The 19,083-nt window shown below is 40.0% G+C and overlaps 1 protein-coding gene across 8 annotated transcripts in view; it reads right to left on the bottom strand.

Annotated features, from left to right (window-relative positions):
- Positions 1 to 18,726, bottom strand: part of Mindy2 (MINDY lysine 48 deubiquitinase 2) — a 53,809-nt gene extending 35,083 nt beyond the window's left edge. For 7 of the 8 annotated variants that reach the window (XM_076926231.1, XM_076926227.1, XM_076926230.1 and 4 more), the window contains exons 1-3: positions 17,759 to 18,724; positions 9,603 to 9,660; positions 63 to 127 (exon numbers count right to left, since the gene is read on the bottom strand). In XM_076926231.1, coding sequence (XP_076782346.1) covers positions 63 to 127; positions 9,603 to 9,660; positions 17,759 to 18,526 — 891 coding nt within the window. In that variant the 5' untranslated portion in view covers positions 18,527 to 18,724. Of the gene's footprint in view, positions 1 to 62; positions 128 to 9,602; positions 9,661 to 17,758 lie in introns of all 8 variants that reach the window. The other variant, XM_076926225.1, reaches the window with a different exon arrangement.
- Between the last annotated feature and the right edge of the window lie 357 nt (positions 18,727 to 19,083).

Raw genomic sequence — 19,083 nt, forward strand, 5'->3', positions numbered from 1 at the left:
AGATCAATGTGTAAATTCATAATACAAATGACATATTTTAATATAAAAGTCATGCTTATTACCTGTTCATAATTTACACGTTGAATTTCTGAGATTTCTTTTGGCTTTGCTTCAAGCATGTAATCACCTATAAAAAGAAATTATGAATTACCTTTAAAATAATTTAACTACTTCTCCAATGATCTCACAAAGTACAAATGCTATCATTTTTTAATGCATCATGTAAAACTTTTCAATTATTTTTTAAAAACTTAAAAATGTGGAGGATACTTTTATTATGTAGTATCTTTCTGATATGTCTCTTTTTCTCTCTACACATACACACACACATTCACTTTTAAGTTTTTATTTTTGTGTATGGGTTTTTTGCTGCATATATGTCTGTGCATCATAGACATGTATGCATCATCATGGGTATCTTAGAGGCCAGAGAGTGTCAAATCTCCTAGGACTGGAATTATAGACAGTTGTGAGCTGTTTCCTGGTGGGTGTAATAAAACTGGGTCCTTTGGAAGAGTAGCTATTGTTCTCTCTGTCTCTGTCTCTCTTTGTGTCTCTCTGTCTCTCTTTGTGTCTCTCTGTCTCTCTGTGTCTCTCTGTCTCTCTCTCTCTCTGTCTCTGTCTCTCTCTGTCTCTGTCTCTCTGTCTCTGTCTCTGTCTCTCTCTCTCTCTGTCTCCAGGGTTTCACTATGAAGTTGTGAATGGCCTGGAACTCACAGAGAGATCCACCTGTTTCTGCCTCCCAAGAGCTAGAAATACATGCAATGCCATACTTGGCTTATATATTATTTTTATATAAAGATTTTGGTGTTCTTGTGTATTGAATCAGGGCCCTGAACATGCTAAGCATGTGCTCTACCATAGAACTACAGTCTATGAATTGCCTGTAATTCATGTCTTTTTCTTTAAATCATCTGTATAATTACTATCATTTTGTTGAGTTGTAAAATTTCTTTTACATTTTCATCATATATCTATTTTTTTAGTGTGTGTGTGTGTGTGTGTATGCGCACACGTTCATGTGGAGGTCAGAGAACAAGGTGTGGGATTCAGATCTTTCCTCCCATCATGTAGGGCTTGGGGACTGACATCAGGTGGTCAGGCTTGATAGCAGGTACCTTTGCTCACTATGCCATCTTTATGATCCTAAAATCTCTTTCAAAATTAGAGAAGTTAGCACAACTTCCATGATATATGTAGTAAAGATTTTTCCATTGTCTTTTTTCTTTTTTATACTTTATGATAGTTTGTTGTTGTCTGCTTGCTATATTTTTTCCCCAAATGGAAATAGCTATGTAGATTCTAAAAGATCTTTACCTCTTTAGAGTTTACAGATATTTACAGATACTTTCTTTAACTAATATATGTCCCTTTTTAAATGTTCAAATCTTTCAATTGAAATGTAATTTATTTTGATAGAAACAGTAAGAAATTATGTATGATAGAAACAGTATGGAATTAGCTTCTTACCCAAGTAGCTAACAAGGTAACAAAACTGCTTTACTATAACCTTTACTTTCTACTTTGAAATAAATTTATAAAGACTACACCAAATATTCTCTTAAGCCAGTGGTTCTCAACCTTCCCAATGCTGCAACCCTTTAATATAGTTCCTCTAGTTGTGATGATCGCCAACCATAAAATTATTTCATTGCTACTTCATAGCTGTAATTTTGCTACTGTTATGAATCATAAAGCAAATATCTGAGATGTGGTCCACAGGTTGAGAGCTGCTATCTTAGGCTTTGCAACTCTGAAAACAAAAGAATTTCTATAGACATTAATCTATTAAGACTGTGAAGTTATACCAGCAATGACTTTATTTTACTTAAACAAGAACTATCAATTCTATATGATATTTATCCAGATAATGAAGTTGAGTGGTCTGCTTGAATCTTGTATTTCATTTGTGTTCCATGTTTATTTTGATGAAAAGATTACATTTGTTTTCTTAGCTACCATGTTAGTTAGTCTGGGATGTGGAACATTATATGAGACAGTATTAAATGATGTTCTTACAGAGACAAAAGCTTGGGAACTAATGACAAGACTCCTGATATTTATGCCTTTTAAAAAATATATCCTTGAACACAAAATGAATTTACTGACTCATCTTGGTTTTTTTCCCCCGCTGTGTTCTTTAGTCAGAGTTGTATTTGTAGCCCAGGCTAGCCTTGAAATCATGCCTCAGCCTCTCCAGTGCTGGGATTATAGGTGGGTTCCAACATACCTGGCTGATTTACCTCTAACAAACAAAATACAACACAGTAAGGAGGTGTCACTTATATATTGGAATACAAAAACACAGTAGCTTTTACTGTTGTACTCTCTACTCTTCTCTGAAGATGTCTTCTGTGTTATGAAGCTTCTTGTGGAGAGGCTCCTATGGCAGGAGGCTTCCAGCCAAGAGTCATCAGGTAACTAAGAGCTTTACCACAACTATGAGAAACTGAGTCCTGTCATCAACTGAGTATGTGAACAGCCACCAATTCTCCATAGCTACATTTTCACCTGAAGTGGCAGTGCTGGTAGGCACCATGTCTGCAGCCTCCTAAGAACTTGAATGAGGATGCCACCCAGATTCCTGACCCAAAGATGCTGAGAAATAACAAAAAATTATTGTTTGGTACCATTAAACACTAGGATGATTTATTATATAACATAAGATAGGTAGTGTTCTAGGCACACAATGCTGGAGCCATATAGTTTAGTAATTTAATTTTAGTTATTTAATTTGTAATGTAAGAATCTGATTGCTCTTGTATGTACATGCACTGGAGATCAAACCCAGAGCTTTGTTGAGTGTGCTCTTACCATTGAACTAAACCTACAGTCTTTATAATAAAAAATTTTTAAAAGATTTATTTACTCATTTTATGTGAGTATACTGTCGCTGTCTTCAGGCACACCAGAAGAGGGTATCAAATTGCATTACAGATCTTGTGAGCCACCATGTGGTTGCTGAGAATTGAACTCAGGAGAAGTCAGTACTCTACTCTTAACTGCTGAGCCATCTCCCCAGCCCATAATCAAATCTTTTTAAAAAGAAGAAATTGAGTTTCTAAGAAAGCACTTTCCAGTTTTAGACATGTAAATGAACGATCTTTTAAGAGTATACCTTTGTTTAGATTATCCCACCTTTGTGCCTGTATTTACTTTCAAAACATTCTTTGCATAAAAAAGGTACTTGTTTCCCACAGCTCTCCATGGAGCCTGAAGGGAGATGACTGTCAGCTCTAGGACAGCATGGAGTATGCAAGACTCTATTTCACAAAACAAAAGTATTCTTCTTTTCCCCCTTCAATTTTTTAAGATTTATTATATTTTTTAAATTATGTGTGAGATGGCTGGAAATACAGCTCGGCAGTTAAGAGCATATAATTACTCTTCAAGAGGACCTGAGTTTGGTTCCTAGCACCCATGTCAGGCAGCTCACAACTGCCTGTAACCCATGTAACCCAGCCACAGAAGATCCTATGCCTTCTTCTGGCCTCCATAGGCACTGCACACACATGTACACACACACACAAGTGCTTAAAATAATAATTTTAAATGTTGTATGTGTATACATACATGTGACATGAGTACCTGCAGAGGCCAGAAGACAGTGTCAGGTCTGGAATTACAGGCAGCTGTAAGCTACCTCACATGGATGTTAGGACCTGAACACAAGTCATGTTTTTTTGGAAAATAGATAGGTGAGCAGGTGCTCTGAAAGGCCAGAGGGTAGGCTCTACAGCTGGGCAACAGAGTGCTTCCAAAGCAGGTACAAGGTCTCTGTGAAACAGCTGAGACAAAGAGTATTCTTTCAAAATGGGTTGTTTTAAAAGATAAATATGTCAGATTTGTTTTAGTAGGAAATATGACTGATAACTAACAAGATTATTAAAAAAAAACCCTAAGTAATATAATGTATAGTTGCCTATAAAAGGCTATAGAGATGTGTGTACACACACACATGTAACTATGTGTATGTTTATTTACTTTTTCTAATGTTGAGGGTAAGATTAGTACTTCACACTTGTTAGACAACTGCTTACCCCTGAATTATATCCCAGCCCTGTGAGATTTTAAGTTAGATGAAGGATGAAATTGATGCTTTCAGAAGAGTATATTGGTGTATAGGCTAACCTGGAGGGTAAAAGAATAAGAATTTTCAGCCTCTGAAATATCAGTGCACAGAGAAAGGCTGTCAAAGAAAGTCTTCAATCAGAACATGCTACTAAGAAGCAACTAAAAATCAAGAAACAACCCCCCCAATATTTATATTAGGCCAAGGATAGAATCTGGCAAGTAGACAGTTTATCCCAAATGAGCTTGGAAAACACAGTTGGGGCTGGAGAGGTGGATTAGAGGTTAGGAGCATTGGCTGGTGTTTCAGAGGACCCAGGACACCAGCACCCATATGGTGGATCACAACCATCTGTAACTCCAGTTCCAGTGGATCTGATGCCTTCTTCTGGCCTGCATGCCTGCACCAGGCATGTACATGGTGCATATGCATACATGCAGCAAGCAAAATTTTCATACACATAAAATATTTTAAATGAATAAAGTGACACCAGGTGGAGGTGTCACATACACTAGCACTTGGAAAGTAGAGGCAGGCAGATCTCTGAGTTTGAGGCCAACCTGGTCCACAGAGTGATTTCCAGGACAGCTGAGGTATGCAGAGAAACCGTGTCTTGACAAACCAACCAACCAACCAACCAACCAACCAACCAACCAACCAAGAACCAACCAATCAAACAAAGACAAATAATTAACTGTCGCCAAAATTAAAATACCTTAATACTGGTCTATAGTTATAGTTTGTATTTATAAGATAATTTTTTAAAACACCAAAAATGCTACCATCCTGTTTTTATTACCACACCACACCACACCACACCACACCATACCATACCATACCATACTTGTCTTAGGGCTGGGTTTTCAATTTGTAAATGCTTTGTCCTTCCTCATCTACCTGAAAGATGAAGGTCAGGCAGCTCTCTATGTGTTAGGCAACCAAAGAGATGAAGCAGATGTCTTACTGATGATTGGTTATAATAAAGATCTGACAGCCAGTAGCTGGGGCAGGAAGTAATGGGGTGGAACTTCTGGGCAGGTGGTAATGCAAGACTGATGCAAGAGAAGTGGGAGAATCTAGGAAGACACTGAAGGGCAGAAGGAATAGGATGGACCTAGCTACTTTTATCCTATTATTTGCACTATCCCCTCTCCCTACATGGTTCTCACTACCTGCTTACAGCTCCATGGGTCAGCTGCTCAGTAAATACATTTGCTGATTAAAGAAGGAAAAAGACAAGTAAAAGGACTCTGGAACACTGTCATGCTGCACTGTGTTGATAACTATCTTACCAGGATATGGTGGGCCAAGGCAGGAGGATCACTGAGCCAAGGAGTTTTGGAGCATGGCTAAAACACTTAAGAACTCTGAGACATAATGAAGAGAACAAGCCTGAGAACACCTGAGGTAGAAGAAAGGACTTTAACTGAGTTAAAACTGTTGTGGGTTGTTTGGACAGAAAAGATTTCCATCTTTATCTTGGAGTGACTAGTGATAAACCAGCCAAGCTCACTAGGTGTAAGTGGCTCCCCAGCCTACTCACCTTCCTGTAATAAAATGCCATATTTTGTAACCTGTTGTACTTTGGATGTGAAGCATTTTTGCATAGCATTGTGATACTATATGTTTTGTCCTGATTTCATAGTAATGCATCTGCCCATCATCCCGAGTTGGCTGCTAAATCCATACAGTTGTGAAGTCTTGCCTTTGCTTAGGCAGACTGCTTTTCAGTTATGCATGAACATCTTAAGATGTTCTTCCTTTAAGTTACCTTCCTTCCTTCCTTCCTTCCTTCCTTCCTTCCTTCCTTCCTTCCTTCCTTCTTTCCTTCCATCCATTCAACTTTCTTTCTTTTTTCCCCCCTAAACAGAGTTTCTCTGTGTAGCCATAGCTGTCCTGGAACTCATTTTGTAGACTAAGCTGACCTTGAACTCAGAGATCCACCTACCTCTGCCTCCAGAGTGCTAGGACTAAAGCATGTCTCACTACACATATCTTATATATTTTTTAAAAGATTCATTTTTAATTTTTACTTACATACAATGTATGAGTTAGTGTGTGTTTGCCATGTATGTAGATACCCATGGAATCCAGGAGAAAGTATTGGATCCCGTGGATCCAGCCTGGAGTTACAGGCACTTATGAGCTAACTAATATGAGTTTTGGGAATCAAACTCAGTCCCCTGGAAGAGCAACAAGTGCTCTTAACACTGAGCCATCATTCTAGTCCCTGGAATTTTTTTAAAAAATAAAAACATTCAAATTTGACAATGTGCTATCTGTGTTATAGCAACTATAGCATTTTTGTGAAGTTCAGATCATGTCAGTGCTGTGCCCAGTGTCCTCATTGAAGTCACAGCTCATTCACCACAAAAAAGTTAGTCTTTACATCAGCCTATCTGGGCCCTTCCAAATCTGAATCCAATGACTCTGATCCCGCCTCATACTATCTCCCTGCCCTCTTTGTACTCTCCTTGGTATCATCTTGGCGGCTTAAAGTCCACTAATCTAGCCTTTATCTTTTATCTATCTTTATATATTTTACTAATCTATGTTTATATATTTAAGTATTTAGAGTAATTTACCTATAACTATGAGGTCCCTAGCCAGTAAACATGAATTAATAAATATGAAATATATGTATGTATATATGTGATATATAGATATCATATATATATATATACACTTTCTAAAAGCCCCACTTCCAATTTCTTCTCTTAAACTCCCCCTTATTGATATAAGTGATTGAGAGCAATCACAAATTGTACCCATTGTCCAAACATAGGATATCACTGGGACCAAGTTTCTAAATTTATAAAGGGGGCCACTGCTGATATACCAACAGCCTTGCCCCTAAAATGGTTATCAAACAGACCTGTGTGGCAAGAACAGTGGCCCATAACAAAAGAAAATGATGCGAGCACTTAAACAACTGGTACAAGAGCAGCTGGAGGCTCAACATATAGGAGTCTACCAGCCAATGGAATTCTCCTGTGTTTGTTGTAAAAAAAAATCAGGAAAATGAAGAAGGATAATGGATTTAAGAGCAGTTAGGCCGGGCAGTGGTGGCGCACGCCTTTAATCCCAGCACTTGGGAGGCAGAGGCAGGTGGATTTTTTTAGTTCAAGGCCAGCCTGGTCTACAGAGTGAGTTCCAGGACAGCCACGGCTACACAGAGAAACCCTGTCTCAAAAAACCTCTTTTTTAAATTTTTTAAAATTTTTTTTTAAAGAGAGTAATTCAACCAATGGGTCCTTTACAGCCTGGACTTCCTTTACAAATTATAACTTGGGGTGACTGATGGAGAAGTAAATTCTAATAGCATAGAGAGTAGACATCTGCCAAGCTCTAGTGCTGACTAAGGCTTATTATAAATAAAGGTTCTGTGTCATTTCTCTGGAATGAATGGTCAAAGGCAGGGTAGAAACCTCTGAATTGAGATTAATACAACACTCCCCTCCTGCCTTCACCCAGTTAACTGGTTGTCTGGAACACTTGAGACAAACTATCAGCTATCTACCTACCATCCATCTATCTATCTATCTTTCTATCTATCTTTCTATCTTTCTTTCTTTCTTTCTTTCTTTCTTTCTTTCTTTCTTTCTCTTTCTTTCTTTCTCTTTCTTTCTTTCTTTCTTTCTTTCTTTCTTTCTTTCTTTCTTTCTTTCTAGTCTTGCTTTGTAGCCTATGCTGGTCTCAAACTCATAATCATTCTGCCTCAGTCTACCAAGTTCTGGGAGTACTGATATATATGTATCATCATATAGCATCATACCATCAAATAAAGCCAACAATATTTTGTTTCTATGTGTATATGGGGGGGTATATATGCATATGTGTGCATACATGTAGACTTTGATATGTGGTATCTTCCTCAATCACTTCATTTCAAAAAAATTGTTTGTTTTGTGAGACAGGGTCTCTCTGTGTAGTCTTAGCTATTCTAGTACTCACTCTGCAAACCAGGTTGGTCTAGAACTCAGATATCTGCCTGGAGATATGCCACCACACCACAGCTAGGATTTATTTTTAATAATGCTCGTGTGTGTGTGTGTGTGTGTGTGTGTGTGTGTGTGTATGCACATGTGAGTACAGGTGCTGAGGCCAGAGGTTGCACCCCCTGAAGCTGGGGTTATAAATAGTTATAAGGCACTTGCTATAGGTACTAGGAACTGAACAGGTCCTCTGCAAAAGCATTAAAGTACCCTTAACCACTACCCATCTCTCTAGCCCTTCACCCTAGTTTTTGAGACAAGATCTTGCACTGAATCTAGAGCTCATCAACTGGACAGTCTGATTGACCAGGAAGCGCCAAGGATGTTTTTACTTCCACCTTCCACACAGGATAGGCACAAGCTGCCACACTCAACTTTTACAGGAATACTGGGGATTCAAAGTCCGGTCCTCATGCATGTGTAGTAAGCACTTTACCAACTAAGTCATCTCCCTAGCACTTGTCTAACAATATCTTTTAAATAAAAATTTAATCACTAAAAATACTAGAAAAATATGAAGAAAGATATCTTATTTGATAATATATAAGCTCTTTGCCAGATTACAAAGGGCATAGTATAATGTATAACTACTTCTCTCTAGACAAGTTCAATTTGATGTAGACAGCCTACAAGCTGAATTATTACTCTTTTGAAAAAAGATTTACTTTTATTATATGTGTATAAGTGTTTGTCCATGCAAGTGTATGAATGTGCACAATGTACACGTCTAATAACTATGGAAGCAAGAAGATAAGGTAGGATCTCCTAAAGCTGGAGTTGCAAACACATTGTGGGTGGTGGAACTGAGAAGGGGTCCTCTTAAAGAGCAGTCAGTGCTCAAAGGGCTGGGCTATCTCTCTGTCCCTATTCCTCTGTTTTGAGATAAGAAGCTCAGAAAAGAATGCAATTCAACACATTGCTTCCTTCAATAAGAAAGATATTTCAGATGAAATATACTATAAACTGACATAGGTCCACAAATTATATTTTGGGTAGCAGTATCTCTTATCACCTTCTTAGATTTTTTTTAGATTTTGTTTGTTTGTTTGCTTTGGGGTGTGTGTGTGTGTTTGTGTGTGTGCATGTGCATGCACACATGTGTGTGTGCTTCACCTCTACTGATGAAACCCAGAAGCTCACAGATGCAAGGCAAGTCCTCCAACACTGAGCTATATCTCCAACCCAACTCCTTCAATTTTAATCCAAGTCAACATAATTTTAAAAAGGTATTTTCTTCATGAAATGTCAAAGTTTCTGTATTATTTTTCACTCACAATTTACTGGGATTAGTTAATTAGTGTGCTATTCTCTGGGTTTTTCCCAGTCTTCTTATTTATAGTTCAATATTCTAATGATAGTCAGAAGAAATGTCTTTAACAGTTAAGAATAGTAAGATAGTAGTAAAATTTTTAATCATCAGGCTCAGAACTATAATTTTAAAATAGAATATCTAATAGCACCAGTAAAGTAACAGCTTTGAAAACTTTATTTAATTTTGAAAAAGATACAAAAGTCATGTAGTCTTCTGCACTGACCTAAATATTCCATCAGCTGCTCCGCAGTTATGATTTCCATCATTGGTGGAAGTTTCACCTGAAAAAAACCCAAAGTATTATCTCTATAAAACAATGTTTTTCACGACTGAATTATTTCCTGTAGTAAAAAACAAGCACACGTCTGTGCATGCATGTGTGTATGTACACACAGACAGACAGACAGACAGACAGACAGGCAGACAGACACCTACTATGTAAATACATTAACATTCATGCTTCTATAACAAAGTCACCTAAGCATGCCTTTACTGTCAGTACTCAGTAGGATGGTCATGAGTGTTAAGACAGTTTGAACTGTAGAGTGTGACTCTTTCTCTAAAAATGCAGATAAGGGTAAATAAAATAGTGGGTGAAAGTGCTTAACAAGTGAGTTTGATGTCTTGGGTTTGATCCCAGAAACTCATGGTGAAACCAGGGAATGGGCTCTTAATAGTTATCCTCTGACTTTCACACACACTGTGATATATACACACACCAAGACACACATGAACCTTTACTTACATCATACACACACACACACACACACACACACACACACACACACAAATAATTTTAAAGGATGTTAAAAAACAAATAAAAATATCAAAAAATATAAAGTATTACAAGGTCAGTTCTGTCACTGTAATATCTATAAGGTGGTAGAGAATCATATAGAGATATTAAGAAGTCTGTAAAAGGGAATCATACAGAGTTTGTAAAGTCATGTTACTCCTTTTATCATCTAGCATAATTGCTATGAGACCCCTGGCACAGTGCCCAGAATAGTAGAAAATTCAGCTAACAATCAGGAAGAGGCCCCAGCATGTAACAAGTCATTAATGGAATTGTTTTCTGAAAGTCAAGATGAAACAAAGCTTCATATTCATAATTTCAATCTACCTTGGGCATATTCTGAATGGTTAAAATAAATATGGTATCAAAGTACTAACCAAACACTAAAAACTCATCTGTATGATTTTGTTTAAAATATAATATTTAAAACTGGTAAAATAAGCTATATTATTTAGAAGTACCTATGTAGGCAACAAAATTACTTTTAAAAAGTAAGGAGATGTAAACCTACAATCTAGCTCAGACTACATAGGGGGACATTGTCAAAAAAAAAAAAAAAAAAAGGAAGGCATAGTGGTACACACTTGTAACCCTAGCAATTGGGAGATAAGAACAGAAAAATCAGGAGTTTAAGGCCATCTTTGGCTATACGGCGTGAGACTAGCCTATGTTACATAAGACATAAGACAAAGAAAATGATAAAAACAAAACCTAACAACAACAAAAAAATCAAGATTATGGTTACTTCTAGAGGTAAAGCGTTACAGTAGAAAGAATATAATAAGCTTTTGGGGGTACTGCAAACTGAGGTTGCTAGGATTGGGTAGCAAATCCCTTTACCCACTCACTGACCTACCTCGCTGGCCTAAAACAAGTTTTCACATGAATTGTCAAGATGAGCTACACATACTATGGCCAGTAACTAAATATTTTAACTGACATCTACAATCACACTCTGTTAAATTCACAGAATAGAAGAAAAATAAATATTCCTGACTCTACAGGGCAGGATTTACAGGTGTTTCCAGACTACACCTGGCTTGTTAGATGTTGCTGGGTTCTGAATTCAGATCCTCATGTTTACACAGCACTCCTGATGGCCCTTCTGCCTTAGCTTCTCAAGTGTTGGAATACCCAGTTCCAACAACTTTTTAAAGGTAGAGATAATAGAAGAGTAATAAAATTGAGTTTGTTCAGCCTATTTATGAAATTACTTACTAACCGCCATTCGACTTACTTGGTCACATTAATTGATGACTGTGAAACAAGTCACAGACATAATTAATTCAAAGAACAAATAAAGGCTTTGAAATGTTTGCCCAAAGTAAGTAGATGACTTGTAATGTGACTTGAGATTCACAGCAAAATAAGTTCCTTTCATTACGACAGCATGAATTTCAAAAGAAAAAAGAGAGGAAAGAAAGAAGAATAAATATGTTCAGTCAGTGAAATAAATGTCTGTTACAATCAGATGTGTCTAACCTGCCACATTATGACATAACACTGTCATCCACAAAGTGCACACCCACACACGCGTGCACGCTTACACACACACATAATCTCAGAATGTTTAAAATAAGTTAATTAATCTATTTTGGGGCACAATCATACTGTCCTGGGGCACATTCAGCCTGCTGTAAAACACCTGAAAATGGAGTGTAAAGGTCTATGTTAGAGTGCTTACTTACCATACTAAATTTAGTTCCCCCAAAGAGGTTGTATTTATATTAAATATTCTACAAAGTCTGATTAATTGACAGCACTTCAGTGATTATGGAACTGCTAGGATGTTACAGGCCTAGAATCTAATTATAATTGATCTTGGACTATCTTTAGTCCTCATAATAACTCAATTTTGTGTCTGACCTAACATCTTTGGAATTTATTAATGTAGCAAACTACTAGAGTCCATGGACCTAAAACCTAAGAAATTTAGCAGACGGCATCTGAGACATATAACCTGGTTCCTTCAACCTCCCTAACTCCCTTACTTTTCTATAACTTCCCTTATGTTTCCACCAATGTATTTGAATATTCTCTGTACTGTTGCTCTAACAATTCCACGGAACTGTTACCACATCTGAACATGGGATTTGAGGTAACCTAAATCTGTGTTCCTAGGCTAGGGCCACTCATTTTTGGCACCAGAATAGTCATCAACACCTTTTTTTTGGCTGTTAGATCTGGTCTTTTCAGACCAGCTCTCTCAACATAGTAAAAGCTAGCATCAAATTTACCATAAGGTAAAAAAATGTTTTTCAATTTGTTTTTTAATGTCATCAAATCCCTAAACACAATAAAAACAACAAACCATCCAAAACAAGCAGTGCATAGTGGTCCACACCTGTAATCCTACTCTCAGGAGGTGGATAGAGAAAGATCAGGGTCAACCTTAGGTACAGAGTGAATCTGACACCTGTCACAAAACCAAACCAAAAGTAAAAACAATTTAACCAATTAAAAGTGGAAAATAATGAACTGGCAGGATAGTTTAGTGGCTCTAGATCACTGGTCCTTCATAGGACCCAAGTTTGATTTCCAGTACCCACATGGCAACTTACAACTGTCTATAACTCTAGTCCCAGAAAATCTGATGCCTTCTGGCCTTTGAAGGTACAGGAACACACATGGTACACAGACAGACATACAGACAAAACAATCATACACATAAAATAAAAAATAATTGTTAAAAAGTGGAAAATAAAGTGGCTGCAGAGGTGTCTCAGAGGCTAAGGGCACTTACCTGAGTTCCATTCCCAGAACTCACAACCATATGTAAGTCCAGTTCCAAGAATTCTTTTTTTTTTTTTTTTTTTTTTGGTTTTTTTGAGACAGGGTTTCTCTGTGTAGTCCTGGCTGTCCTGGAACTCACCAGTTTCAAGAATTCTAAGGCCATCTTCTGGCCTTAACCAGCATCAGGCATACAGGTGGTACACATGCACACATGCATGAAAAACAGCACCCCCTCCAAACACAAAAGATACATGGAAGTATCTTATTTTTTAAAAAGTGGAACAATATCAAAGTTGCCTTTAAGCCAGGTATGCTGCTGTGCACCTGTTAATTCCAGTACTCAAGAGTCTGAATCCAGAGACTTGAGAGCTCAAATAGCAACACCCCTTTTCAAAATACACAAACAAAACAAAAGTTACTATATTCAAAGGCCTAGTTTGTTGGTACCACATGCATTTAAAAGTCAAATGTCCTTTACTTAGACTTCCACAGGCATGATGGGAAAGGAAGGCTTTTCTATGGACGGAATACTAACAGAGCAGAGGAGATGGACATATTCATCACTGACATCAGGCATCACCAGTACAGGGTCATACTGCTCTCATCTACTTTACTCACAAGTCCAGAGCCACATATTACTTCTAATCCTTGGGAGGAACTGGGAAAGGAAGCCCCAGAACTGTCCCTCAAACCTTTTATGTAAATGAGGTCCCACCACTGTGTGAAGTTTTTAATTTCTTTTTACAAGATCTATATTTAAAACAGAGTAGGCAGAGGCTCAGATAAAATCTTTGGCTCACCATCTGTTTTCCCCTTTTTATAAGCAATAAACACACTTTGGAAAACCTCAAAAGAGTTTTGTGCTTACTTTAGGAAAAGAGAGCATGAAAAAAAAATTAGTGTGACTGTTCTTCTACAGGTTTGGAGTAGGATGGGGCAGAGTAAAGGAACATGAGGTATTTATGAAAAACACATGGGACTTCCAAGGGATGTCATAGAAAAGGAGGGAGAGCCATAGCAAACAGTCACTGATGGAAAGCTGCTCAGACATGGAACTTCACTTCAAGATGAGAAAATAAAGTCGAAATGTCCATTCCTACTTTAAGTTTCTCGCTATTTATATTTCCTCCTTTTGTCATCATGTTGCTCAGCTTTTTTCATGCTCATTTATAAGTGTTTTTTTTTCTTTGTTGTTGTTGTTGTTTTCGAGACAGGGTTTCTCTGTGTAGCCCTGACTGTCCTGGAACTCACTCTGTAGACCAGGCTGGCTCGAACTCAGAAACCTGCCTGCCTCTGTCTCCCAAGTGCTTGCTCATTTATAAGTGTTCTTTGTAAACCAGGAAACTAATCCTCAACTCTAGAGAGACAACTCAGCGGTCAAGAGGACTAGCTACTCTTCCCGAGGACTCAGATGCAATACTAAGCACACACACAGTTCCAGGACCTCTGGTACCCTTTTCTGGCTTCCTGGGCATGCATGTAGTACACAGATACACATGCAGGCAAAGCACTCAGAAGAGTGAGTAGTAGGAGGAAGAGGATGAAGAAGAAGATGAAGAGGATGAAGAAGAAGAGGAGAAGGAAGAAGAGGAAGAGGAGAAGGTAACCCTTAGAGTCAGGTGAAGATGATCAAAGCACACTACAAACATGTTTGAAATGCTATAATGAGGGCTGAAGATGTTGACAGGTGCCTTCCTAGTATACATGAAACCCTGCTTAACCTTAGAACCATACAAACTGGGAATGGTGGCACATGCTTATAATTCAAGTACTTGGGAGGTTGAGGCAGGAGAATCAGAAGTTCAAAAGACCATCCTCAAGCTACACAGTAAGCTGGAGCCCAGCCTGTGATTTATGAGACTGTCTCAAAAACAAGCAAAAATGTTATAATCAAATCCATTTTTCTATATAATTTATGTGAAAAGATGAATACGATCAAAATATATTATTTTGTATGTATGCATATGTCATAATGAAACCCATTATTTTGTACAATATATGCAAATTACTAAAAGTAACTTAAGAAAATAAAGAAACTCGGGGCTGGGCCAATAGCTCAGTGAAAACAGTGCACCTGACTTTAGATCCCCAGCACCCATGTCAAAACTGGGTTGCAGTGTCATGCTTCTGTAACCTCAGCACTGAGGGGTGGAGAAGTAGAACAGGAAAATCCAGGGCTTACTGGCCAGCCAGTCTAACTGAAAGAACACGTTCAACTGAGAGACCCTGTCTCCAAAAATGGTTCAAACAAGAAACATTGAGAGTGATACAGAAAAAAAACACCGACCTCTGGTCTCCATACCTACATTCATAGGTGAGGGCTTGTGTACAACACACATGCATGCACAAGCGAGTGAGCAAGAGAGTGACTGAGTGCATGAGTGCACACATGCATGCACACACACACACAGAAACTAGTTCTTAGACGTTTTAAGCTGACAAGTCTTTCTTTCTGTGAGTGGTGTACAGCAGATGCCCCTTTGTTCTCCTTTTTAACCTCAATCATCACTCATCCGTCAAAGAATCTGGAAATCTCTGCTGACTTCCAAAAAGCAAATAACATTTTTGTATTATTAGGAAAACAGTTTTGACCTCTAGAAAACCTGGCTCACCTTGAGAATTCTATCTGACATTGGTTATCTCACTCATCACCCTATCAATCATTAATGATGGCTGATTTTTGTTGGCATAAATAGCCTCCAGGCAGAAAAGGGACTGAGAACCACAGACTTTCAAGATCATCTTCAAATTCATGACCGTGAATACTTATTTACAGATGAAAACCCATCAAGTTTACTTCTTGCTACTTATGACTTTCTCCCTCTCCACTGTATTTCAAGCTATTCTGATCTTTCTTCATATGCACCCTTTTGTTCAGAGGCCTTATCTCATTCAGTCTTCAGACCTGAATCTGCCTTTCTCATCTCTGAAGCCTTCCCCTGAGATCCCATTCCCAACTCCCACCACACACTTTTTTTTTTACTTCCTTAGCATATTAGCACTGTTCACATTGCTCTGCAATTACTCTTTATGTCTGCCTCTTTATCACATACAGAGCCACTGGAGAGCTGATGCACTCTGTACTGTCTTTGCATGTATAATGTCTTTCACAAAGCCAGACCCAAACACATATTTGAATCTGCCTTTCAGAGTCTATTCAAGGCTCATATATCCTCAAAGTAATCCAGGCCATGGTAGCTGCTCCTCCTACTATAAATGTGGGTGGCATTATTCCATGGGCTGCAGGCTTGGACTAAATAAAAAGAAATCAAACTGAGCAGTCATATCTATCTGCTTCCCGACTATGAATGCAATTTGACCAGTGGTTTCAAGCTCCAGCTTCAAGTTTCAAGCTGCCATAGCTTCCCTGACTTAATGTACCCTCAAATTGCAAGCAAAAATAAACCCCACCTTAAGTTGCTTTTGTCAGGTATTTTGTTACAGAAGTGAGAAAAGTAACTATGCCAGAAAATTGGTACTCAGGAATGGAGCCTTTGCAGTGATAAACCTGACCATGTAGCTCTTAGACCTTTTGAACAGCTTTGTAGAAACAATGTGAAAAAGTCTGGAACTCTGGGCCAGAAAAGCCATAGAAGCTATAAGCAGAGGTCAATCAAAACAATCTTCTGATTCATTAGCATGCGTGCATACTTATTAACAGACTAATCCAGATTATTAGAACACAGATGATTCCATCAGGAGCCCCAGATACCTAACATAGAGCTGCAAGATTTGGTGTTGGAATCTTTCCCTCACTATCCATCTTAGTTCTTCATAACTAGTTAGCATAATTCAAGCTATTTGTCTTCTAGGGAACACTTTAACTATAAGTGGAATTATCAATTTGAAAACAGGTGCTGAGATTCATCCTCTCAAAACCCACATACTGCAAGCTTAAATATGACACCATGTTCTGAGGCTCAACACGCCTGCTCTTCCCCTCTGTTCTCCAGGACCTTAGATTTATCCTTCCTTATTTTAGCTGTTAATAGTTTTAGCTTCCTTAACAAACATTCTAATGTATAGTTACTAGTAAAAATGCTAAACCTTTGAAGTAGAGTCAAGGAAACAAGAAAAAAAATCACACACAAGATGAAAATATGTCTTTGAAAATAAGTAATTTATGGTAAGTAGGCTCAGACCAATGCTTTTCCTTAAATGGAATTTGTCTAAAAAAGTTGTATCTTTCCTGTCACTATTCCTTTCAAGCATCCACATCCAAGTAGGACAGACAGCATTCTCCAGAAAACATTAAATCTTACTCCACTTAAATTACATTAAAACTTACTCCAAAATATGAGATAGTAACTGAAGACCACTATTTCCAGCTTCCACTGTTTCGCATATGTAATAAATAACGTCAGTAAGAAGGAGTAATATAGGCAAATATAGCTAAAAATAATCAGAAAATGTAAGTGCAGGGAGCTCTAGATTCTACTTGTTTATAAGCAAACCATCAGTAACAACCTTTAACTGAATGTTGCATTTTTAATACAAAAAAGACCTGAAGTTAGGGGCAATTCTTCCTGACACATACCCATAAGAATAGTCTTTCAATAAAGAAATCCTGGAATTCATTTCATGTAAGAAGGGACTGTCAGACATTGTGGTGCATGCCTGTAAACCTAGCACTCCGGAGGCTGTAGCATTAAGACCACGAGTTCGAGGACAGCCTAAGCTACACAGAGAAACCTTGTCTCAAAAAAAAAAAAAAAAAAAAAAAAAAAAAAAAAAAAGGAGGAGTCTGGTGAATGGAAGGAAGCCATCAGCTGACAAACAGCAGTTTCCTCACCCCATTTTGTCCCTCCCCACCCCACAAGCTGTAGGAAGTAGAAAGCTGCAGAGTGTACCTTCCAGGCGAGAAGCAAAACATTGAGGATGGCCAGCAAAGGGCAGGGTCCATTCTCATTCTGGGTGATGATGGGCGTGTTCTCCTGTTTCCACTGGATCCATTTGATGTGATACACTGACTGTCCGGGAAAGCGTTCTTTGGAGGCCGCCAGCACCTGAGCCGGGTCCTCCTCCTCCTCTTTGCACAGAGGTGCAGCCCTGGGCGGCCCCGCCGCGCCCTCCTCCACGTCCTCGGGGACCCTCGTCTCTGCTCCCTCCTCACTATTGAACTCAGAGCTACTGGGGAAAGAATGCAGGTTGGAGAAAGACTCCAGGGAGTCCAAGCTAGGCGAGTCCCCAGGGGGGCTCGGCTCGCTGCAGCTGCTGCTCAGGGCGCCGGTGCTGCTGGGCTCCTCCGCCGCCTGCTCCACCCTGCAGGTGCCCGTGTCGCCCACTGGCCCCGACCCTCCGCCCGCTGCGGCCTCGGCCAGCTCCGGGGAGGCGGTCACCTTGTGCTGCCCTCTTGAAGGCGCCTCCGGGGCGGCAGGGCTCGACGACGCGCTGTCCTTCAAGTCCGAACCCGCGCTGCATCCTTGCTGCGAAGGGGACGTCGGGTCCCCGAGGCTGCTCTGCGCTGCCACCGCCCCCTGCCCGCCGCTGTCCACCGCGCGTCCAGCCGGACCATCCTCAGCCTCGCTCCCGCCGCGCCGTCGCCCTTCCGGCGGCGACACTCGCCCGGCCGCCACCCCAAGTTCCAGAGGCTGTGGGCTGTCAGGGCTGTTCTCCATCCCCGGCCGCCCGCCCCTGGTCCTATAGACACCGCGGCCGGCTCTCCTCAGCTAGCGCCTCCGACGCCATGACAGCCGCTCCGTAGCAGCTCCAGCGCCCTAGCGCGGCCTCGGCCAGGCACGTCACCGTAGAAGGGCGGCGGGAGCGCGCGCGCGAGCTCTCGCCCGCCTGCCCGGAGCGTGCCTCCGCGTGACTGCGCTCGGTGAGGTGCCCAGACGCACACCAGGAGCGCTTCTCCCCCGAGGCCACGCCCCTCCCGCGCATTCAGGAGGCCTGGGAAGGCGGAGCGATGCCAGGGGCGTGGCTGGGGGCGTGGTCGGAGGCGCGGCTCCGGCAGCCGCAGCGCCACTAGGAAAATAATCGTCCGTGTGCGGCCGGAAGTTGAACTCCCGGGCATCTCCGCTGCGCGCGGTTACTTTAAAGGCAGCGGCTGAGGCCTGTAGCCAGTGTGGTCCAGTTTTGGGCTTATGCCTGGTGGCCCCCGAAAGTGGCAGTAGCATTGGAAGACAGCCATTCCCTGAAGGCCTCGGGAGAGCTGGGTTTCTTTAGCTTTTAA

This window comes from Arvicanthis niloticus, chromosome 27, assembly GCF_011762505.2.
Source record: "Arvicanthis niloticus isolate mArvNil1 chromosome 27, mArvNil1.pat.X, whole genome shotgun sequence".
In the NCBI taxonomy this organism is placed as follows: Eukaryota; Metazoa; Chordata; class Mammalia; order Rodentia; family Muridae; genus Arvicanthis; species Arvicanthis niloticus.